The sequence below is a fragment of the Cyrtonyx montezumae genome, unplaced genomic scaffold, assembly GCF_038088225.1.
Source record: "Cyrtonyx montezumae isolate F1298 unplaced genomic scaffold, pur_monq_1.0 scaffold_3, whole genome shotgun sequence".
NCBI classification, from domain to species: Eukaryota; Metazoa; Chordata; class Aves; order Galliformes; family Odontophoridae; genus Cyrtonyx; species Cyrtonyx montezumae.
Genome location: NW_027072034.1, coordinates 149369160 through 149394871, shown reverse-complemented (window position 1 = coordinate 149394871; position 25712 = coordinate 149369160). Strand labels below are relative to the sequence as shown.

At 37.3% G+C, this 25712-nt stretch overlaps 2 protein-coding genes across 2 annotated transcripts in view; one reads left to right on the top strand and one right to left on the bottom strand.

Moving 5' to 3' along the window:
- The window catches only part of FAM185A (family with sequence similarity 185 member A), a 33959-nt gene extending 32584 nt beyond the window's left edge, over positions 1 to 1375 (top strand). The window contains exon 8 of the mRNA XM_065743691.1: positions 1126 to 1375. Coding sequence (XP_065599763.1) covers positions 1126 to 1241 — 116 coding nt within the window. The 3' untranslated portion in view covers positions 1242 to 1375. The remainder of the gene's footprint in view (positions 1 to 1125) is intronic.
- Positions 1376 to 3972: 2597 nt separating this feature from the next.
- The window catches only part of FBXL13 (F-box and leucine rich repeat protein 13), a 74856-nt gene continuing 53116 nt past the window's right edge, over positions 3973 to 25712 (bottom strand). Inside the window, 4 exon segments of the mRNA XM_065740936.1 lie at positions 3973 to 4187; positions 10469 to 10632; positions 12904 to 13038; positions 17573 to 17656. Coding sequence (XP_065597008.1) covers positions 4031 to 4187; positions 10469 to 10632; positions 12904 to 13038; positions 17573 to 17656 — 540 coding nt within the window. The 3' untranslated portion in view covers positions 3973 to 4030.

Sequence of the window (25712 nt, the reverse complement as noted above, 5' to 3'; positions counted from 1 at the left end):
TTTGCTGCAGGCAGTTTTATATTTCTGCATTCCCTTTGCAGGCAAATCTCCAGAGGAAGCATAAGGAACAAAACATTTTTCTAAGTTCACATAGCAAATACAAAATGAGAAACAGAGCTCAGACTATAACTGAGCTTTGAAATGACTCATTAATTTGTTTCTATGCTTCTTCAAAACTGTCCATTAAAATTTTAGCACAAATGTAGCAGGGTGAAGTCATCTACAGGGCCGGTTCTGTGCTTCGGCCTTCATTCCTTCTGCAGAACAACATGATAACCTCCTTCATTCAGTAGGAGATCTTGGTCAGTGTTGGACGCCTCTGAAAATCCCATATTGCTGAACCGTGCTTCAGCCTGCTAGTATTGGGTTTGGCCCTCAGCCATAAAGTAATCCCACTTAGCTGTACCAAAAAGCTGAAACGCTATTGAAAAGTTCTGCACGTTGGCTTGAGCTGTGGAAACCAATGCAGTGATGTAAGTTGGAGATTTGCCACTGCTTTTGACACGGCCAGAATTTTACTTCAGCTGTGTTACAGGTCAGAGCAGAGCATGTTTGCAAAGTTGCTTCAGAATCCGCTTCCCTGCCATCTCACATGCTATTCCAAGCTCAGATTAGTTCTAAACTTAGAATTCACTCAGTCACACGAACACTGAAATAACAATAAAAGGCACTTCGTAAAAATAAACCAAAGTGAAGGTTGATCTTCTGATAAAGGCAGTGGTTTGGGACTAAAAGATCTCAGTTTAATTCCCAATTTGGTCACAAACCTCCTGTATAAGTTTGAAAGGTCACTTCATCTCTTGGCCTCAATTTCTGATCCAAAAAATGGTGTTAAGTTCAATATTCTTCTGTGTTTCAGAGCGAGCTTTTCAGAGTTTATATGAAACATATAAGCGGACAGACATCCCAGTTCTGTTCTGTTTTTCAGCCATTGGCATAAGAAAGCAGTGATATTAACAATATGTTTTGTCCTTTGGGTCATCGGGTCTTAACAGCACCTCTCTTCCATGTTTACAGAAGAGATGAAAACTTCAAATTACCTTGAATGTAGACATATTTCCTAGCCTGTGGTGTTATATAATAAATAATGCAGTACTTCTGACTGAACAGAACTCTCTTTTCCAGGTCACATGAATGAGAGGAATGAAACAGACAAATGGATTAAGGCTGACACACAAAGCGGCAAAGTGTATCTTAAAAGCCAGAGCTGGATTCAGTCTGTCAAGCTGAAGATCTCCTAAAGGCAAAATAGTCAAAACAGTCAAATCAAGAAACTGTAAAGGAGCGTTTTCTCTGGAATTATGAAACTCTGTTGATACATATTCTTAATGTAAGACAGAAGCAATATTAAAAATGAGGGCTTTTTAACACAGGATTTGCAGGTGACAGTGGCTGGCAATTAATGGCTCCAGCTTACTTGTAGCGCCTGACAGTAATTACAAGATGTTGTGTGTGCAGAATTTGTATGACCTGACCCACTCACCAGGTCAGTCTGAAAAGATGGTAACTTTCAAACAGAAGTTTGGAGTCATCATTTAAAATCAAAAAAGAAAAAAACCAAAGCACTTTCACCACCTGCTCTTTGAAAACATGAAAATCTACTTCCACGGAGCTGTGCTCTGCAAACTTTTATATAAGTTTTTTAACAAAATACCTTTTTGCTGTGGGATTTCCATTCTTTATGTATAACAGAATTCTTTTTTCAGTCAAATTCTGTGTGTTGTGGACAGGATAAAACCACTTCCAGAGCTGTACTTAGTCGTGGGTTTTCTTGTTTGTTAGTTTTGAACCCCTGATCGCTTTCTGCTTTGCCAGTGGGCACTTTATGTATAAAACTGCTGCTATGAAACAAAGGAACTTGTTCCGTGTTGTCCAGAACCACTTATTGTGGGCTTGAGCAGTTTGATGTCTGCTGCAGTTTGTCTACAGAGCAAAGCTTTTAACATAAATATCAGAAGTGCAGTGGGTCTGGCTGATTTCACTCCACTAAATACAACTTTGGGTAAGAGTCTGTGTGAATGCTCCCCAGGGTAAAAGCTGCTGTGGGGAAGTGCTGGGCTGATAAATGAGAACTGTATTGTTCTTGCTGCACTTCCAGTGATTTATCATTAGTGTTGCATGGCAGGACAGTAAGCTCATGGAGACAGAGAGGCCAAGGAAGAAGGAAGGCAAGGGAAGTTTGTATGTCCTGCACAGGAGACAGTGATTTTTGAGGAGGATTTTGTTACTGTAGTACAAATACACAGTAAACTAAAGGGAGCTTTTAAAAGCCTGTTTATGTATGGCCCCTCGTAACAGGAGTACTGAAGTTTGTTTTCAATAGCTGAATGCAGGTCTACCTGCAGCTGGGTGGATGGAGAGGGGCAGTGAAGAGTTCAGTGTCAGCTCAGGCTTTAGATTGTGTATGTGTGTGTATGTACTGCAGATCATAACGTTATAAAATGAGATTTCCCAAGGAGTAGAGTTGTCCCTTACTAATGTCCTGCAGCAGATGAGGGTGGGTTTTTGTACTTTCATTGAGAGTGGTTAAAAATTCTGCATTCTGTTTCCCATTATTGCATTTGTTCTGAAATCTATGGCAGATTATATATATATATATATTTAATACACTAGTATAAAAACAGTAATGTCACTACTAAAAGGAATATAATATTACTAAATATTATTATACTTCTGTTAAAAGATATACAGTTAATAAGTGTATAATGATTTCTCAAAAAGTTTTGAAACTTTCTGAGCTGCAGACACAAAGTGAAAGTACTCCTAAATTCATATTGTATCTGGAAATAAAAAATATAGTAGATATTTCACAGAATTGAGTCTCTTCTTGGTCCCATTATTCACCCAAAATACAAAGCCTGTTGGCATTAGTGATTAAGGTCTTGCTTGGGGGTACTGCTGCACTGGCTAAAGAAAAACATAGGAAGAAAGAAGTTATTTCCTCCGTGTTCAAAATAAAGCAGAATAATGCATTCTCAAACTTGCTTAAAGAAGTGTAAATAAGCCATTAGAAATATTGTGCTACCAGCAGAGCTACTGTGGTGTCTTTCCTTCTAAATTAATAACTGTTGAGACCACTAGAACTCTTAACAAAGGTCAAGAATGAGCTGAAGAAAGAGAAATGTTTGGGAGATCATCCAAAAGACATTTGAGTAATGTCTTGTTCTAATAGAATAACGTGAAGCTTTTTTCTCTAGACAAGGAAAGATTAGTGGGTTATCAGGAATCAGGATTTGAATGGCAAGTCCCATGTGTGCTCATTTTTCTTGTCCTTTTGATAGGAAGGCAAGTTCTTACGGAGAGAAAAATGAGGCTGTAACACTTCTCCCATCTGTGCTCCCTTTCCTTTGAAGCTCCAGACTTTGGCAGCTGCCAGCTAGCCTGCAGTCCTGAACTGAAGGTACAAGCATTGGCTTGCTTAGAGAGCTGAACCCATAGCCTGAGAGGCCTTTGTAAGAATTAGTGTTCTGAGTGTGCAACTGACTGCTGAGACACAGAACAGTGCTTAAATGTGCATGTGTAGTCGTGTATGAACAAATGGGTTGTCACTATCTGGTCACTGTTCCCCACTGCTCTCCCTTGCTCAAGAAGCAGTTGATGAGTACCAGCCGTGTCAAGTGGGACGTGCTGTGGGAAGTCTGAGTGTTTATGCTGTGGAGAACCTTCATGGCAAACAAGCCCCAGACACATACAGATTTATTTATTGCTTACTCTGCATGAGACTACAAAAACTTCTTAATACTGAAAGATGAAGACAGCTTGAATCAACATGTGAGTTAGCAGTGTCGTTTCAGTGCAGCTGTCTTGCTTGAAGGCATACAAGCCCCTGTGAGAAAGATACACAGTGCATCCTTACTGACCCAACGTGGTCTTTTATTGAAGTCCAATTAATTTCAAGAAAAATAATGCGGTATTCTTTTCATGTCTTTATGAAAAACAAACTAACAAAAAAAAAACAAAAAAAACAACCCACAAAACAAAAACAAACCACAAAATCCAAACCTTCAACTCTAGGTGGTACATAATTTCTTCATTTCTCATTCTGAAGCATCTGTTCCACCAGGTTCTCACTTGAGCTTTTTGTTGAAGGTATGTTACCATCCCTGTCATGGTCAAGCCAGGAAGGAGGGTCAGCATCGCTATAGTCTTGTTGCTCCAATTTGGCTGTATATTTCAAGACTGCTTGTCTACAAGACAAAAAATATATATTTTGCAGAAGTTGTTTCTACAAAGAACACTAAAAGCTTCTTTATCTTAACTTAAATTCTCCGTGTTAGGTGTGGTGGAAATTGAAAAGAAGATAGTTGGTTAAATCATAGAGTAATGGAATAAATCAGGTTGAAAAGGGCCCCTGGAGGTCATTTAGTTTTGGTCTTTTTCAGAACAGATCCAGCTAGCCCAGGTGTGCATGGCTCTGTTCACTGAGTTCGGAATAGCTCCAAGGTTGGAGATTGCACAGCCTCTCTGGGATCCTGTTCAAGCGTTTGGCTGCCCTACTGGTTAAAGGATGGTTTCCTTCTGTGTAATCAGGGCCTCACAAATGCCAGCTTGTGGTTGTAACCTTTTGTCCCAACAGTATGAACCCTTGAGAAGAGTCTGGCCCTGTCTTCTCTTTCATATCCTCTGATCAGAGGGTTACAGACAGCAGTATGATCTCTCTCACGCCAATCTGAGTCTTCCTGTGACTGACCAACCCAATTCTCCCAACCCGTGCTCCAGCCCTGTGGCAGCCTTGGTGGCCCTCATCTGGATTTGTTCTGGCATGCCCAGGTCTGGCTTGGCTGGGGAGCCTGTGGCAGCTGAACCAGGAGCGAATCACGTATGGTGTCCAAAAGCACAGACTGTGTCACGTCCCTCCCTCCAGTAGCTGTCACTCAGTTCCTACTCATCTCTCCCTTCTGTGGCCACTGTCCCTTTGCAGTGTTTTATTAGAACACCAAAAAGATGAACTAGAGCAAAGTGACACAGATATGGGGCAAAATCAGGACTGCTGACTGACAGACCTCCGAGAGCAACTCTCCCTCCTTTCCAGGCGCAGTGTCTATTGGCCCAGCAGCTTCCACTGCCTTCCTGAGCTGCAGAAACTTGACCCAATGCTTGCAGTCTTTTGAAAGCCTGTTTCTTTCCATCCCTTCTGCAGCTTGGCTCCTGGCCTGCTCCCAGCTGTGCAGAGCAGCCACCCCTCAGCTCCCTCCCCTGGCTTCCCCCTCTCTGCCTGGGGCCCAGCGCTCTCATGTGCTGCTGGGGAAGGGCCAGTTCTGCCTCGCTTGCATGCAGCTCAACCTAAGTGCCATGCCCACAGCAAGGCAGCCTTCCTCCCCGCTGTGCTCTGGAAGAGAATATGGTATACAGCATCTAGGTGACACTAGAAAAAAACAAAACAAAACAAAACAAATAGAAGTGGGCAGATAAATAAAATTTTCTGACTAATGCTGCTACAATATTAGTAGTATTTCTTTTTCCAAAGTGAAAACCATGAAGCTGGATACACACAGGAGCCCCAGCCATGCACAGCTGTGGTGCTCACATCCCCGCAGCAGGCCGGGAAGCGGGAGGGCTGCAGAAGGGACACGAGCAGTGGGGTGGGATGGCTCCTTTCCCACCCCTGCAGGATATAGATATTTTAGAATACAACACTGACACACTGCATTGGCTGCATGAGCACAAGGCTCTATCTGTTTTTCTATTAAGGAGGCCTTTGCCGTTGAGGAATGTGTGCACAAATTATATGAGCTATAAGCTGTAAGCTATAAAACAAATTAACTCATCCAAGTCCAAATTCCTGTTTTTCATGGAAAATGCAATGTGTAGTGGCTGGCTGAAGCATGTATGAGTGGAGCTGTTACTATTTTTTTGGAAACCTACACTGTCCCATGCCTGGAGCTAAAGCTGATTGGTTTGCCAGAAACAGCCACTCGTTAATCACCAGCACATGGCAAAATACATCATTTACTTAAGATGTGCTGTACTATGATAGAGTCTGTTTATTCATTCATACACGGTCTTAAGTGAGCACAGTGATGAATTGAATCTTTTCAGTAAATAATTACAATTATCCTTGGAAGCAAGTGTCTCCTGGTATAAAGCTCAGACCACAGATATGGCTCAAGCAGTATTGGAACAGATAATTCAATCCTTACCCCAGGTTTCAATCCCTTTTACTAAGAGGAGTTAGTTCTTCATCATGGTCTGAATTCTGAGCTGTTCCAAAATTCAGAAATTTTTGACTGGGTCCATTATAATTAAAAGCAGAGTTTTCAAGGTAATGAGATAAAGTTAAGAAAACAATCAGGAAAAAAAATGATGGAAAAGAAAACCCTAGACAAAGTGCAGTACAAATGCAGGAGAAACTAAGCTGCAGAAGCAAGTGGAGGCAAGAAAAGCAGGAAGTTACACAATATGGAGTACTCCAAGTTCTCTGTCAACACTGCAGCAGCATTATTATATTCTAAGTGTCCAGTTCAAATGCATAAGAAGGCTGAAATGTAGCTTTCCAGGTGCCCCCATTTAGCAGTGAAATTTCTACTCATGTCACAGATGAAAACCAACTTACAGTGAGTGAGGAGACAGCACTATGATATTTTGGGTTGCTTGCTCAAGATAAGAGTACTCTTAGTCCATCACCAACTTGTGTGTAGGCTGCCTTCATTTCTGATTACAAAGCTGTCAGATGCCCAAATCCTTCCTGAGACCTGAATATTTGGATAGTATTTGGAAAACATTTGCTTTTTCAAGAAAACAGAGCTCTTGCAGTCTGCTTACTAACCAACAGCAAATATCAGAAACCAAACCAAATGGAAACAAAAACCAGAACGTTCTCTCTTGCAGCTATTAAGAACCAATGCCATTTCCATTTCAAAGACAAAAAATGTAATAGTAATTGTTGGTAAGTCATTTGTTAACAAAGTGGTCATGACTTTAAAAGAAATGTAACTGGCTCCTTGTTAATGAAGACAAGAAAGGAGGAAGCTTTTAATCTCACTCCTCGGCAGACGCAGACTGTTGCACACAACATACCCTCTGGTCAGAGTGCTACACTGGCTGGCGAGGAGTTCAGATGTCATTACTGATTTCCTCATTCATTCTGCACTCACAAAGGTTAATAGAGACCTACAGCTTTCTCAGCACTTAGCTGACTTCATAGGGTACTTGTGAAGCTGTGAAGTTTAAGGAAACTGTTCCAGTGAAGAGTGGTGTTTCTCTAAAGACACCAGTGGCATACCCGATGATTACTCCTTACTGCATCAAAACTGGCATGGCCTTTTCCTACAGAAGCCCTATTTTAAGGAGCAGTTACCTTTGTTTTCCTCTAATAGGAGAAATAAATTCCATCGGCATCACTAGGTCCCACAGGCAGATCATCCCCAATTCTTTGTGGCATTAAGCAGAAGGTCATTAGCCTCCAGATACTGAAGTACGCCGCAGACTATCAGTCTGCTGGATGTTTTTTAAACTTGGCACAGAGGCTAGCATGCTGGCAAACAGAATCTCAAATGCTATCTAGTACTGGAAAGAATGGACAATCTTTATGCTCGTAACTGTTTCCTATGAAGCTGCATTGCAAAGCTTCAAGAGCCATATAGAATGGCCCCATATGTTTTCTATTTAAATCTCACGAAAGAGTAAAAACAAAGCTTTGAGAAAGTATGTGACACAGTACGAGAGATATGCCTCAGTGCATGCATGGCTCAGTCTATTAAGAAAAGTCTGCTAGGACTGGTTAGTGTTTAATAATAGGGAATTCCTTTGGCGAAATGAAGTATACATGATTTATATATTTTGTAGAGCAGCTTCAAATTAAACACATATTTTTTTCTATTGCTTTAGAATCTAAGCCACTAGCACGTTCTCCAGACTCATCTGTTCCATCTCCCTAAATATGGAATGAAATGTCTCTGAGATGTCTGTTTCACACTGACAGAATACAAAATACACCTGAAACACACTTTTCCAGTACCTTCCATGAGACTCCAAGGGCCAGAAGAAGGTTTTAGGAGTCAGTCTAAAAACAAACAACAGGAATCTGTAGTCCATTTTTATGACAATCTGTTGCTCACAATTAATTAGTAAAACATACTGGTTGTGACTGAAATAGACAATTTACATGCAGGTTGGCATGTAAGTGACAGCAGTGTCATTGCTTTTGATGTCATTAGTGAAAATCTGCTGCAGGATGACAGTGCAGAATCACTGTTATATCTTACTATGCTTTTGATGCAGTTTTTGGCAGAAAGGTGTTATCTTCCCAATATTGACCTTGAATTTCAATAAAAGAAAAGATTTTTTAGAAAGTGTGACGCATAAATCTAACAGTGATCCCCTTTCTATTTTCTGCATATCATTCCATCTAATAGCAATTCAAAAAATACTCTGATCCAGCAGGTTCAGTGCATTTTGCAGCCCGCCCAGGCCCAGGGAGGATCTCTGGCTGTGTTAGAAAGAACAAGCAGAAAAACATCAGTGCTGAAATTATCTTACATGGTGGAGCCACTTGATAGTTCTTGTCCCTGACTCAAGTGGCACAGGGTAAGACTTTCCTATCACTGAACATATGTGTAAAGGATCAGAGACCGAGGATAGCTGAGAAAACAACCAGCAGCCATCACACACCAGAATGCCAGGATCAGGAAGCTAAAACTGGTATTTTTCCTAGTTTGAAAAATCATATGAACCAGAAAGATGACTCGGTGTGGAGATGTGTATGTCATGGCTGCCTTTTGTATTTTCTGTAACTCTCTAGGGCTTTCTTTACAGTAAAAATAACTAATTGGGAAATTCCTTGGCTGAGTCAGGAGAGTTTAATCAAGACATTCAGTGGCAAGTGGGACTCTGAGGCAGAGCCATTATCCTGGTCATCCTGCAGAAGCTACAATACTGCAAGTGAGTTTCTGAGAAATGAAGTCAGCCCTTTGTTCATGGCTCACCAAACAAGTTGGAAGGCACTGAATTTCCATCCCCATTACATATTGTTTGTACAGAAAGATGTAGAAGCAACCAGAGCCCCAAAGGGCTGATATAGTGCCTAGTGCTCCAAAGAGAGATATGAAGAGACAGAAAGAATGAGTCAACAGTAATCTGTGGATAGGAGAAAATCTCCTAAGGTTTAATATGGGAAAAACTGTAAATCTAAAAGTTGTGAAGAAATTAAAAACATTTCAAGTCCTTTTTTTGTTAGAATAAAGTGTAATTTGTTTAGAATGATTTTTTCAGTGACCACTGTTGCATATCAATCCTTCAAGGTGTTTTCTACAGCTAACACATATTTAATTAGAAGTAGAGGTTTGGAGAAGGAAATTCTGAGATGATGTTAAGAAAGCTATGTCAGAGAGTCAAAAATGAGTCCTGACAAGTAAAAAAAAAAAGAAGTAATGAGAACAAAATGGTTTGCGGTGAAACAGGAAAATGGTTAGGAGGATTTGGAAAGCATGAAGCACACTAGATATCTTTTAAGTTGCTAAGGATCTGCATTAGCTTTGTTGTCTCTAAAGTGACTGTTGAACCCTGGAATGATTTAACTTGGAGTGCTCAATCTACAGCAGTCCTGTAAATGTTCTAAGAGCTGGATTAACACTCTTCCTTAATGGATATTCTCTATAATCTAATATATATATATACATATACTCATATTAAAGTAAAAAAATATATATATATATACCCAGACATATCAACCATGCTTCCATTTTAGCTCTTTTCAAAGCAGTGTCAGTACCTTTGGTGTGTCTGGTCACTGTGGCTCTAGGTGTGTGGTGATTACTCTGTGGGGTTCTTAAGCACAATGGAGGTGTGCATCTTGGAGACCAGCAGCTGAAAACTCAAATCTAAACTGATCAAAATGGACTGGTGTTGAATGTCATGGGTAATCAACAGAGCAGGTCCATTTACAATAGGAGGAAATTGGATTACATTATGGTAGGTGATCTGCCTTTTCCAACTGTAGTAAGTTTCACTTCATGAAACTATGCTTATGATACCTTGATTCATCTGCTGTAACTATGCTACATTATGGGCACAGGCCCACATAAGTGCTTACTTCCACTTCCTCCCTGTACTGACATTTAATTTTTGGGAAATAGGCTCCTGCAGGTTCCCACAAACCCACTGAGCAAGCTCAAGTATGTACTCAAAAAGATGGCTGAGTGCAGGAGCCCCAAGCCTCGTTTTCTCCCTTACATTCCATATTTCCTTCATGTGATACCTCAGGTCTTCATAAATTTTCCTAACAGAGCATTTTCTGCCATAAAGATAGATGGGGTCCCTATTTCCCTTCATTTCAGGCTGGCACTAGGACACATATATACCTACACAGAACCGTAAGAATCCTCTGGCAGCAATATTGGTATTGCCCACCCTCCCCACACCTCAGATAAAGGAGAAAGATGGAGATTAAAGGAGCAGGAAAATACCAGTGAAGACAGATATTATGCTTTGTCATTTAAAACTAAATGAAGATTAGGAAATATCTTCTTACTTGGTAATATTTCTACAGTACAGCATTTTGAGAATCTGGAGTTGCTTACACCCTTTCCAAAGACATTTCAGTGCTTTGTCAGTAAAATTAATGTAACCTGAGATGTCTAAGGAGTGGAGATAACTGCAAGCTGTGGCCAAGTACTGGATACAGGTATCAGTCATCTGCAAATGAAGCAAAAGGGATTCTAAAGTTAGAAAAAAGTTGAAAAAGAACATAGGAATACACAAAAAAACCTCATAGTACACAATTTCAGTGTTTAAAAAGTCCAGTTTGGCTATATGCTCAATGTAAAGTTCTGAAATAGATTAAGAAATAGATTTAAAGGTTAATAAATGGACTAATACTCCTACTGATATAAACAGAAATTGCTGACTGAACTTCACTGCCAGGTGTGTTTTAGGGAAATCTACATTCATCAAACTCTAAATGCTAATCCTGCAGCAAGACTGAACTATAGATTTCACTGTACATTGAATGGTGTCTTCAGAACTTTGCTATTTAAATACCTGAATCACTTAACCAGAGATTTAGTTTCAATTCTTTCTGTAGTTTCTCATGTATAGGATATGTTTCCCAGAGCAACTTCATTTTTTTCCTATGAAGTAAGTTAAGAATTACTTCTGAATCAGGCTCATTCCTTGAGTAAGACTCAGAAATGCACTGCTGAATATTTTATAGTATCAGTATAAATTTTATCTGCCCAGGGTGTAGTATGCAGATATATGAAAGAATGTCTCACTGAAGTCAGTGAGGTTTATTTAAAGGTGATTAATTTGCCCCCAAAATATGATAAAAGTGAAAAGCTATTCTAAATTTATGGTAACCTGACTAGCATATGCCAAAACACTCTTATCAGATACATATTTCTATACTGTATTTTCATGTTCTTTTGCTATGATCTTTCTTAATTCAGTTGGGTTGGTGTTGTCTTTTTTAAAACAGCTGATGTTTCAGGACATGACTGTCAGATGTATTAACATAAACCCTTTGGAAAAGGTTCATTCTTTCTTTAATCTTCTGGCCATTTCTAAACAGTCTCCGAGTGGAAAATACTTCCTTACTTAGCAGCTGGACTGCCTCAGTTTACACTAGAAGTTGCCAAAGGATTTGAATGACCCATTAGTTTTGATGCAGGTGTATCCATCTCATTTTATGGAGCTGCAATCTGGATTCAAGTCAAAAGAAGACTTGTAAACTTATGTGTAGGTTTATTTGAAAAAGTCTTGATGTTCTTTTCTGAACATGGTACTTAACAGATAGGCTTAATAACAATTTAATGAGAATGATACAATCTAGGAATGAAGCACTAGAAAGGGATTACAAGGTCACTGAGTTTAGTTCTTGTTCCTATTTGAAGGAACTATAAAATATGACCCAGTTCGTTCCTTATTAGGAGCCATCCTAACATTCTCTGACACTTTGTCCGTGTCCCCCTTTCCAGGATTCTGTTTTACAGTTCACTGCTCTGATAATCAGAAACTTTACCAATTTCCAGCCTAAATGTACCCACTGGTATTTTATGCTGATTTTGATGTGAGTATGTGATGTCTAAAAGTTGCAGTGGAATGTGTGGCTTGCAAAAATATACAGCTTCAATTACTTTGGCAAGACAAACCTCCACAATTTCTGTTATTACTGTTATTATAGAAAAAAAATAGCTTAATGTCTATCAAAAAGCAAAGAATACAGGAGAGTGAGAACCACGTATATAATAATTATTAGTGTACAGTAGATATCCTTAAGATGTGACCTGAGGGCTATTTTAATTCATATCCTGGAGAGGATATGAGGATACACAACAACATGTCCATGAGGCATTTCACTGTGCTTCAGCAACCAGTTTCTCCAGGTTCATATGGCACAATCAGAGCTTCATCTCCAGTTATGAAGCTTGCTCTCCACTTAAATGCCAACTTTTGATAAAGTATTCCTCTGAGTCTAGCTCTTCTCACACATTGCATTGGGAGGTTTTGGACAGTATCAAGAGTTTAAGTAGGTAGAGGTTAGTCATCTCTTTCAGAAAGAGTACTGGAAAAATAAGCATGAAAATAAGGAGACTTATTAAAACAAGAGTCTTCACTTTGGAAGCACCCAGAACAGCAGAAGCTGAGATGGTATCTGCAGGAAGCATCTCCCAAAGCCCTTCTCTTTACTCTTTCCCAGACATCAGCTCCTCGAGACAGGCTTGTGCCTGATCCAGTACAGGCATCTTTATGTTCTAACCACAACCATTAGAAGAATGCCAAACACACTCAAGAACCAAGTCTCAGATCTTAAATCAGTTGAACTTCGGCTCTGATTTTTAAATTAAATGGACACACTGTAGAACTGTGACAAGATACAGACGGAAGCAGGACAAATTCCTGAATGAAATACTATGAATTCTTTTGCAATAGCAATCCCAAAACTATTGTCCCTGCTCTCATACATACCTTTGGACCACCAGCTATGCTGACAGATGTTACTGTGTGGCAGTGAAACACCAAAGCTTTCACAGCTTCATCTGTCAGCTGATGGCAGCAGGAGACATGACAGTATTCCAGGTGCTTGGTGCCTTTGCAGAACATCTGAAAGAGCAACAAACAGAGCAATCATGCTGTGGAAACATGCCTACTCTGCTTTTCTCAATGCACAGCACATTTACATCAATCCTGTGGTCCACTTTAGGCACTTCAGTGGTTCTGAGTAGCTTTCATAGCAGTGAATTCTCTCAGCCATAGGCTGGGAATTCTGCTGGAAAAAGAGGAGTTGCATTAAGAGGTTATTTTCCACCACTGAAGTTGACATGAACTATGTGGTCATTGGAATAAAATTCTCCTTTCTTCTTACTCTGTGTTGAAACCTCTGTTTTTTGAGTCTGTAGATTTGTTTCCTCAACAACAGAGTAACCTAAAATACCATTTCTGCACTTACTAATGCCACGATGTGAATGCAGCAGAACCCTTTGTGGCATTAGTTTCAGTATCTCTCCTCTTCTACCATTTCCAGCCTAAAACCATGGTAAGATAACTTAAAACTTGTCACTGAGCTATCTTCCACAGCTGCTTATCTTGGTCTAAAGGCAATTTGGCATTTATTGCAACAGAAATTCTACCTGAGTGCGTAGAATCTTCCTCCATAGACAATACTAGCTGCTTGAAGCTTTTCAAAACTTTCTGGAATTAGTTCTGAAGTTGACTAAGGACTACATGGATAAGTGAAACACATGCATGCCCAGAGATGCCTAAATGCACTTATCATTGTGAATGAAAGTCCATAGTAATTTTCCTACTGACATTTTTCCTTTCATTAAACAGGAACTGAGGCACCAGCATATGGTTGATCAGTGGCAAACACTAGCTTTTTGTTGACCAAAAGGTGTGTGATTTTAATACCTTACATTAACTGATCCAAAGAATCTTGTTAAGTCTAAAATTTGTTTCACAGACCAAATTTTTAGTGTTTTTCATCTGTATCCTAACTCCAGTTTGCTTTTTTTTTTCCACATCAGTATAGCTATACCAATACAATGCTTCTTGGGTTAGGGGTTATTGATTTATATTAAAAAATATTTGATTGTGAATATTTTAATACAGAACTGGTTAGAGTGAACAAGTCAGAATTTATAAAAATTGGCTTCTGTACCTCTTCTATTTCCATCCTAGATTTACAGGGTGTTAATTGCAATACAGAAATAGTCTAAACATTAGAACTGATAAATCTTTTTTCCATGTGTAAAAGAAACTGAACTCCCTTCAGAATTAGCCTCAGACATGCTGATCTAATCACTACATTCTCAGCTAGGGTATGCAGCACAAGATGAAGCCAAGATTTCAGTGCCTGTGAGATATGTTTATCTTGTTTATACTGGCATAGTTTGCCTACATCCATATTTAATATATCACTCCGAGTTAGGATCTGTATTTGCTTTTAAAGTCAACCCCTACATTATTTTGTTTTGCAAATAGCACTTAAGGTATAATTTGCAATCAAAGAAAATTGAGCTTGGTTTGTTATCTTCATCTCTGTATCTTTGGGCCTATGACTCAGAAGAAAATGCCTAAGATCTCCAGAAGAGGTTGTGAAAATAAATAATGTTTGAAAAACATTAATATAATTGAACAGCATAAGAAGGAAATATAATTTTCTATCTTTTTTGCACTGATTTAATTCTGTGTAAATAAGGTCTGAAAGAACACAAGTATTAATGAAAATCTGAAACAGATTTGCTGCACTTAAAGAGAGCACTGTCTGAGCTATGAGTGAGGAGAGATCCCATTTACAAAATATGTGAGCAGATTATAATTTATTGTTACAATGCCTATGAACAAGTAAATGAATTAACACTTGGAGGTCAACATCATTTTTGCTATTTTATAACCTTCAGCATTTTAACTTAACTGTGATAGTAAAGCCCTCTTCATACACCTTTTTTCCCACATAATTTAAGTATACTTGATACGATCAAGGAATTATCACAATGTGCAGCATATGGGTTACTCTGCAGTTTTTTCCATAAACTCATTTTCTTAGATTCCATCTTCAAATAACAATGTGCCATTTTCTTTTGAGTTACTTTCTTACCTCTTCTTCCTCCCACCCTTCCTAGATCCATAACCACATGGTTTCTGTTAATCCTACATCTTCATGTGATCTCTGCTGATGGATTAGCTTGACTCAAGTCAAATTCATGTTGCAGATACAGAAAGTGTAAACACTTCTCTTTTTCCACATACTTTTTTGGAGTTAGCGTACTTCAGTAAACTTACTGAAACAGCTTTTAGCAATGAGCATAGCACAACACAGAACTGAATATTCACCTCTGAAAGAAGCAGTTCTGGTGCTGCACCAACTTTTGATGAAATAGAAAAAATGTACAGACTTGGTTATTGTTTCATGGAAATAAAAACATGAAAACACGGAACTTTACACAGAACATTCACAAATGGTCAGTCAGATTTGTTCCTAAATAAGCAAATTCTAGTGGCCTGATGTATATGCCCCTAGAAGATTCAATCCAGATGTGTCCCTTGTGGTGCAGCAACAACTGACTCATTCATGTAATATATGGTTATAAAATGATGGAAGTTGGAGTCTTATAATGGAAAAAATGTAGAGGCCAGAGACTGGGATTACACAAGGGCAGTGCTTGTACCTGCAGCCTGACTATCTGCAGGGGCTTATGGGCATGAAATTGGTACCACTAAGCAACACGATTTAAGCATTTGTGTTCTGTATGGTTAGAATCAGTACTCAGTTACAGAAAAAAAGGGCTCCTATTTAGATGTAAATCATACCTCTCTTCTTTCCAACAAAATAGATAGTTCCTTCTTCCATTGACAAGTAACCAACTAATGCCTATTCTTTACAATGTTTTGAAACATAAAGCTGTAAGTCTATGCAACTCGTACTGAATCTGTCAAATCTTCTTAAGTATTTAGGTAAGCTTCAAGCATATAACATTTGATAAGGAGCTTCACAGCTTTACAGTACATTTTGGAGACATCTCTTTTTCTTCCTTACAGACCTCAAACTAGATTCACTTCATGCCCAAAAGATAACATATGGAAGTAAACAGCAAAAAGTTGACCCCTATCCACCCTTTTTGTGCCACTTGTGACTGTACAGACCTCAGCTGTATTCCATCAGCCACCTCCTTTCCAGACCACAGGTTCCGTGCTTACTTATTTGCTCCTTTTATGGAAAGTGTTCTGTACGTGTGCTCAGGCCTGCTGCCCTCTCCACGTCTCTTCCAGTCTTCAGGCAATGCTTTACCCATAAAAAGACTTCCAGTAACACAACATGACCGATTTTAACAAAACAAGATAATGCGTACTACTAAATCAGAACTTAGTATGTACTTGCTGCTGTAATGATAGTGTAAGTAGGATAAATATTTGGATGGCAAATCTTACTGTTAACTAATTAAAGCAGCAAAAGTTGGTAAATCATAAATATAAAATAATTTACAAGCATTGTAAATGGAGTTCAAATACTATGCTAATTTCTACAATTGCTGACTATTCAAAAAAGGAGATTTTGTCTACTGCATAACTTCATAACTTATCATCAGTGTAAATAATTGCCCCTGCAGCAACTTCAATTTGTATGTTGTCTTTTAACAAATTAAGTAATTTCCTATCTGATTACTGATAGTGAAAATTTCTAAGTTTATAGGCTACGTTTAAGGGCAGAACACTAAACAATGCATAGTTCAGGCTAATATTCTTTAAGAACATCTGGCTTCATATTGTTGAGATACACTGTTTAAATTTTTAAACCAAGGTTTAAATTAAATAATTACCATAAGAAAAAGAGTGTAAAAATGAAATGTACAGAAATTCAACAGATATCTTGCTGTGAGCATGATTAGGTTCTCATTAGATACTAACAAATTACTCAGTTGATGTTTTTATAGGACATTTTAAAAGGTTTAGGTTTGTATTCTGAAAAATGACACGGTACAATTTGTGTTGCTCTTTCCATAAAACATCTAAGAGCTTTGCTCAATCTGGAGAAGTCTCATGCACATTTCTTAATGAAACACAAATTGTTTTCTTTAAGGATTTAAGATGGCAAGAATTATCCTTTAGAATTACATTGAGACACATTTTTGTGCCACTAGAGACAATGAAGCACAGCAATATATCAGCAGCACACTAAGAACTTCGTGTAACAGACTAAAAGAAATTTAACTATTCCACTGAGATAGCCATGCTAGGTCATGTAAGGATGGATAATAAAATAGGAAGCATTACCTGAAAACCCAACCAGCAGCAGGAAAAATAAGTTTTAAATAGAAACTGGTAAAGGATTTGGAGTGCAAGGGAAAGAGAATAATATTAGCAAATTAGATTGTAATTCACACAGTACAGTGCAGTAGAAAGTAAAACCTTCTTACAGTTAAGTTCAGAGTCAGTGCAGAGGGCAGAATTAGAGATATATCAAAATTTATGGAAGTAAAGGAAAATAAAATGGAAAGGACTGTAAGGAGAAAATAACTTCTAAGAATGAAAATGTAATGAAGAATGAATGATGCCGCACAGAATAAAATACGATCTGTTTGGACATGGTTAATTTGAAGAATACAGAGGCTCAAGAGAAGAGTTTTTTCAGTTTTACCTGAATCCCAGTATCAATGATGTTTTTGCATTTCAGTAGAGAAAGCTGTTTGATTTTTCCATGGTGGCCAAGGGCTCTCAAGCCCTAAAAATTCCAGAAAAAAAATAAAAATCAAAACATGCAATTATATCTTATTATTTTTAATATCCTAATATGTTCAATAATATTCAATGTTTGTGTATTAAATATTCTATCTAAGAATTACAGCATCTTTTAAGATGGACACAAAAAAATGATCCCACAGAACACTGTCACAGAACTTTACTACTTTTTACAAAGAGGTCTGGAGCAGTTAAGTAAATGAGCTGCCTAAAGTTGCACACGAAAATCCTTGCATGGTGGGAACTATAGTCTGGATTTCCATTCTAAGATATTAAAAATAACTTTCCCATTGGCTGGAATTGTTTTCTAAATAAAAACAGAAGTAATTTTAATTGTTGTCTAATTGACCTCTGATTCTGAATCATTTCTTAAGAAAGACTTTCCTGGATTCATTAGAATCCAGCAGAAAAGCCAATCTTAATTTATCCACTTCTATTGGGAACAAATAAATGCCAGTTTCTTATAAGCATCTTCAGCAGAATGCATTTATTTTATCCTCTGATTTTTTTCTGGAAGTATGCAAAAAGATCAAGAATTCTTTGCAGAAATAATGTACTCGAGAAAGTAAAAAAATACTGTTTCTTAACTGCTCAGAAAGAAAGGAACTTTATAGATTCCTTCAAAATTTGAGTTTGAAAGAACTTTTCACTGGTTTTTTTTTGTTTGTTTGTTTGGTTGGTTGGTTGGTTTTTGTCATTGTTGAAAGAAGAAAATACTACTTGGTACAACCATAAAATATCTTAAAATTGTTGCCTTTACAATTTGCTTATCTGTGAGCTCTTATGACTACAGCTATGACTACATCTACAAATTTTGAGTACAATACTCGAAATGGTGGAGTCATACTCATAGGTAACCTCTACTTCAGACAGAAAGAAAATCAACAAAACATATTCACGACAATTGAGAGGTGGCAATTTCAGTAAATTTCTACTTCAGGAATGCAAAAGGATTAGAGATTGCCTTGTCTTTTTCACTACTTGTACACCAGGAAACAGGACAGAGTTCTGATTTTCAGCTCTAATCTGAAGGGAAACTAAATTTGATTTTGTAAAATGTATTTTGATACTCCCAGCAGAGTATGTGTTCTTCATACCATTAAACAAACTTTACTGAAAAATGAACTTTACTGAAAAACAAAAGTTACTGCTTCAATCCATACGTTAAAACATTATCTACAATTAGGCAGTGAACTACACTGCATGGAGGAAATATCGTATTGAAAAACTAAGCATGTGTAAATAGTGTCTGGAGCCCAGATGTGGACACTGTAATGATAATGTTGGGAGAGTGCGTCTGGAGTTCAAATTTTGCAAATTCCTGAAATCTCACAGGCTGAATAAAAACTGAAAAAAAATGGAACAGTGAAAAAGATTTCCAATCCTGGCTGCTTATGAAAACAAAGAAATCTGCATTTTTCCTCAGCAGACACAGTTATTTGGTGACCATTACTTTCAACACCTTCATGAAAATCTACAGATTTCAAATTTTTGTTGGCCAGAGCAGTGTTATTCAAGACAACAGAAGATTATGTACTTAATCCCCAAATATGTCTATGCCAAAATTTGAATTCCTTACAGAAGACACTGACAGTGATAGGTGTGTGACATTGTGAACATTATTTCTTCATTCATTTCTCTTTATCTAAAAGTGGCACAATTTATGGTATTTGGAAATGAAATGTTAAATACTCTTTTTTCTTTCTTTCTTTCTTTTTCTTTTTTACCAGAAGAAACTAATGGTGCTATTACTTCACAGCTAATCTACAATAATTATATGTGACCACACTGACATTGTCTCACAATAAAATGACTTTTTACAATAAAAATGAAGGTCTTCTTTGAGGAGTTTCATTAATAACAGCAGGTCTGAGAAAGGAAAAGGCTGAAGATACGGTATACAAAGAATGTCATTAGGAACTGTCAGTCACCAAGAAAAACTATGAAACTGATATTTCCAACAGTAAACCTCTTCAAGCAAGTTCAGTACAGGAATCTATATGAAATTTTTAACTATCAGATTCAAATCTAACAGATGTATAGAGTAGCTAATTATCTCTAGTTTTTCTAGAATTCCTGATTTATTCAGTAGTATTCTCTGATAAACAACATCGGAGAATCCCATCTGGGATACTGACCTATTTCTGAGACTTTTATCTTCTATACCAAGCCTCCAGACATTTTTAAAAGATTTGATCTGAGCTATGATATTATCATCAGAACTCCTAGAAACATATGCTAGCAGAACAGACATGATGCAGCATACAGAACACAACTCCCACTCTACAGGCTTCCAAAATATCTCCTCGTGTCCCTTGGATCAACCTTCCAGCACCACAGAGAAAGGGAAGGTTTTGTCCTGCATCTCTATGTAGAAAACAACTTTATAAGAAACGTTTCCTTCTTCTACAACAGCTGTTTTTTTCAAACAACTGAGTTTTATAGCATTGTTCTGTTTCAGTTACTTCATGTGAGGCCTACAAACATCATTTGTTACTCTTTCATCAAAGTTTTTGTAGATGAAAAGATGAGAATCTAATGTAGCATCTAGTGAGGGTCTTCTGAGACAGGAGTCACCTGAGACTATGTCATACCAGAGAACAATTCTTTATTATCATAGAATCGTAGAATCACAGGGGTGGGAAAGGACCTCAAGACATCATCGAGTTCAACCCCCTGCCAAAGCAGCTCCCTAGCCCAGGTTGCACAGGTAGGCGTCCAGGTGGGTCTTTAATATCTCCAGAGAAGGAGACTCCACCACCCCCCTGGGCAGCTGTGCCACTGCTCCGTCACCCTCACTGAAAAGAAGTTCTTGTGCATTATTTATATTCACGAACTGCAAGTCTAAGCCTTCCAACTGCAGAGTGCAGTGAATGTAATATCTCTTACCAACATATGCTATGCTATTTTCAACTTCTGTGATTTTTGTCCACATATCTCTTGGTAACCTAAAAGGTCAGCATCTGTAACATATCTTCATCTTCACATTCCAGAGACACACAGATGTCTCTTCCTGTGCATACCCCAAATCAAAGAGTCTGACTTCAAAGTCATCCCTATCCTGGAAGAACTCTTAAGAAGTAGCTCCTGCCTTCCATTTGTGAGCTGTTTAATTTGAAATGACTCAGTTCATTCTCTAAAATGCTTAGATTTCTGCACATACTAACTACATTCTGGCACCAGTTTCAAACTCTTACTAGTAGAGAACAATGTAACTCAGACCTCATATAGGATCATTTCACTAATAACAATGAATAGATGGCAGAACAAAGTTCTGTTTCAGCTAACATTGTCTGGACGCCTGCTAAGTTCTTCAGCAAATGTAGTTATGTTGTCTACAATATAAAGGCTAGTCAGATCTGCTTAGAGGAGCAGTAAAGGCATTTTTAAAAAGCAGTGCAGAAATCACCCTGTTACTTTGTGAATAAAACATTCCTTAAAAATACTGTTACTTAATTACTTAACTTCTGTATCTAATACCATTAATAGCGAGACAAAATCTTGACTTGTGAAATACAGTCGCTAGTGTTTCTTGATACTAAGTCCAGACAATAGGCCTTGCAGTGTGACAAAACGTCTTGCCAGAACATTGAGCCCAAAACAATTGCCTGCAATAACCCCCTCGTGGTAATGTCTCCTATTTCTATGCAGAAGTAAGTTACTAATTCTTCAGGACAAATTCTCTTCCTCAGTTCTCCCCAGAAAACTGGACTACTAAAGTCCAAATTTGGAGCTTGCTTGAATATTTATCATTTCCTTCTGCCTGCTTTGGGGATATGTGATTTGTCACCTCTTCTCAGATGCAACCAATTCATTTGCAGTCTGTTGCTGCTTATAGGCAACACTTTCTTCCTAACCTTTACAAGGCTCTTCCTCAACCCTAATAGTCTGATTTTCTAACAGACCAAAATGTGGAGTCAGGCTATGGATTTAAGACACCATAATTCCAGAATTCCACTAAGACTGCAATAAACAAACAAATGAATAAATAAAAAAATAAAAGTACATAGATGCATTAAGCTAAAATGTAATTATCCCCCTGTGATCTGTTTAGAAACATTTTATTAATACATTAGTAAATATTTACGTTGCAGCACAGCCTTCAGGAGCAGCCAGGATCTGAAAATCATTAAGTACAAACACTTAAGAAAAGAAAGTAGAACTAATTGTTTATACAACCATCATGTAACCACTACTGCATAGTTCCCAAGGATTACAAATTACCCTCAAATTTAAGACATGTTTTACATGGCCAGGATGCAAAAAAATATGTGACTGATCAAGAAACTTGATTTCACATTTGACTCTTGAGAGAGGCTTTCATGTATAATGGGCACTATGGAAGAAGATACGGAAACAACTGTGATAGAAAACTTCTTCACAAACGTTGTATTCACTTTCTGTCTTCTAATTGGAGAAGTGTGTCAGAGTTATTTCAATTTTTAAAGGTTTTTTTAATATATTTTTTTTATTTTTAGGCTATTTTCTTTCCTCTCATTGTTACACAGCACGTAATTCATCACTGACACCAAGTTTCCCTGATGGGCATATCCAGTTTTTCTTGCTGGACAGTGTATATCAGTAGTCAACTGATTTACTTTATCCATTCCTTTTTTATTCTTTGTTATTCTTTTTCTGACTGTCTAAATCCTGCTTGACTTAAAACTATTCTTTCCAAAAGTCCCCATATTTCAATATGTAATGTTTTCTATCAAAAAGATGGGTGGTCCAGGCCATGTGCTTGTGTCAGACTGAATGAACACAAGGCAGCTGCTTTCTTTCAGACTCACACTTGGAGTAAAACTGCCAAAGCTGTATCATATCAAACATCAGAGGTAGTTTACAATATTTTAATAAAAATATGGAGAGCAACAGAACAAATCTTATAACTAAAACTGCTTTGCCATCTCACAGAAGTACTTCCACTAAATCACTGGGTCTGACTTTATAAGACAAAGAGGTTTTGGCACTGACTGATGATGTTTCCATTTTAGTAATAGAATCATGATTGCATTGATTATATTGCATATATTAACATATGCATATATGTTAATGTATCTAGGTATTGTTAATATAATGTATCTAGGTATTGTTAATATAATGTATCTAGGTATTGTTAATATATACTTTGCATATATTAACAATACCTAGAATTATTTGAGACTACCATATTATGTGTGAAGTCATGAAAATGTTCACAATAGTTACAAATCAAAACCCAGAAAACTATTGCCCCTACTGAAGGGTATTTACAAGAGAAAGAGCTGAAGGAAAACAATGGGTGATAGAAAGAAAAGATGTTTTCTCAAAGAATTTGAAAATAGTTTTTTCTAAGATGTATACATTTTTGCATTGTCACTAAAATCATTTCATTGCCAAGTCTCTCTTTAATGCTGCTTACAACTCTGAGAAATCTATCTTTAGTACAAGAACAACAAAAGCAGAATAACTGACCTTCTGATTATGAATAAAAATCGACAGTTAAAAATGCATTATTTTTTAAATCAATTTTGCATGAAGATGAAATACTATCAGAAAGATAAAATGACAAATACAGCTGAGAACTACATCAAGGCTGTACATGTATCCACAGGCTATTATGTTCAGAGATTATAGGACTGAGATTCACTTATACTTGTCACACCAAATATCCTGATATCCTTTTTAATGGGAAACCTACACAGAAGGGCATTAAGCTATGGCTTATGCTTGCATGAAGTTTATTACCTGCACATCAGGACAGGGAAAACATAACTCCTAATCTAACATCCTGACAAGAGAATGCAGAAGAAATAAAGATGTGGTTTCACTTTTTTTAGAGAAAAGTAAATATGGTGAGGTAATCCTGAAGGAGTTGCCCAGCAATATTCAGGAAACTGGCACTAAAAACTCCTGAAAAAGATGTCTGTCAGATGGATGCTGAGTCTTGTAAGAGAAATTACAGTTTTCTTTGAAGTTTTTTTTTCTTTTGAAGAGGAAATAGCCGAGTGAATAAATCAATCCTTAAATGAAATTGCATTGCATTTTACTTAATGTTATGTATCTTATATGAGTAAGAGCAGTATTGTTAAAGCCCTATAAAGAAAAAACACAATAATGTCTTTGGGATGCTGACGATCCCTCACATACATAAAGCTGACATCCTCTTCTGTGGATGGTATTTGTTTTCACTAATGAATGATCTTTGATTTTGACTTACCAAGACACTTAGGCATACATACAAAGTTAAGTATGTGATGAAATTACTCGACTTATCCTACTATAGACTGATAGACTCCAGACAAGCGTAATAAATTTCTGCAAACATGAGAGACTGCCAGTGTACTTTTTCTAAGCACTGTATTTTATTATTACTGTGAGTCTACAATGACTCTACAGAATTTTTCTATATTAACAAGCTCTCTTGTCAGGCAAAAGTTTGAGCCTACAATATATTTCTTCCAAATGCAACAAATTCCCTGAAAGAAGGACAGACTTCAGCAGAAAAATTTATCTTATTGATACCAGATAAACTATTGATGAGAAAAGCACCAATAGAAAAAAAATCTTTCCATTTTGATTAAGATCTTAATTAAGTCAGTCATACACGAGGCACAAATCTGTAAGAAAATCTAACTCCAATATATCTTTTCCTCCCCCTAGGTACATATTGGTATTATCATTACATTTTACTCTGCTTTGATGGGCTGAATGATTCTGCCACCATTTGTAAAACAAACAAACAAAAAAAGAACTGTGTACTGCAGATTAATGCTGGGCATTCTACATGTTTCAAGACAGCAAAAACAAGAGATCTACTGCACAGACTACGAGGAAAAATAGAGCCTTACAAGTTCCCCTTATCAGCATAGTGTAATAGAGATGGTTACAGAGAAAACAATGAAAACCTAACAGATTTCTAGTTAGCACAAGCTCTGAGATCAGAAATGACAAGAATGATAAATGGTCGATTTCCGACTTAGTTTATCTGTCTTGTGAGAGGGAGGAAACTGAATGCCTTAAAAATGCAGTGTAAGCAGAAGAGCTTGGATTACTGCCGACAGCATGGGTTGTGCTATGTGAAAACTAGAGGAAGAAAAAATACAGCACTCTAAGAGACTGTTTATGGCTAGCAGAGAGAAAGATGACATTTATGTCGGCAGTCCATGGGACTGTAATTCAAGGTGCTATAAATTTCATATAGATATATTTTATAATATTTAAAATAAGCACACAAAAGTACATCTTCATGGATTTCCCAACCCTCTTTTTTCAGCTTAATTTTGCTTTTCTATTTTGATTTTTACTCCTCCATGAAAGATACGGGCATTGTTTTCTAAAAAAATGTAGAAACAACGAAGTTCTGGATCAGAGTTCTGATTAAACAGCAACTGAATAAATATACCATATAGCAACTTTTTTATTTTTATTTTTTAAGTCATGGAATCAGTCACTTCTTCATGAAGTTTCTGCTACATTTTAATGTTCAGTGAAGAGTTTCCTTGAAGAGTAAAAGTAACATCAGAGCTGGCTCTAAACCCTGCACACAATGCAGGATCTGCCAAGAACATCGTATGTGGAGGGCTGCTATGTTTAACCTGGCTCCTACACTTGCTCTATTGCTTTCCAGAGTCTTAGCAACTTGACAGTTTGAAGACACCTTGTTTGTAATTCTTTCACGGGCAATTATTTTTCTAGACCACAGTGCAGTGCAGTTCCCTCTATTAGAACTAACAATTTAATCATAAAAGCTATCTGTGGAAAATGCAAACTTTTGAAAATTTAATATTTTAAAACACCAACTTTTCAGTTTTCCTCAGGCCTAATCATCCTGGGGAAAAAAAAATAAAAAAAAAAAAATATATATATATATATGTATTTATCTGTTTAATAAACATTTTTTACAGATAGTTTAAGAGCCACCAAACCTCTTTTTTGGTTGGTTTCTGTTTCTCTTTTTCAAATGTGAGAAATGTCCAATGTTAGAATTACCTTTTATTAGGTACTGTTTATGTATGGGCAAATATTGTCTTACACATTTCTAAAATAAGTTTTAATGA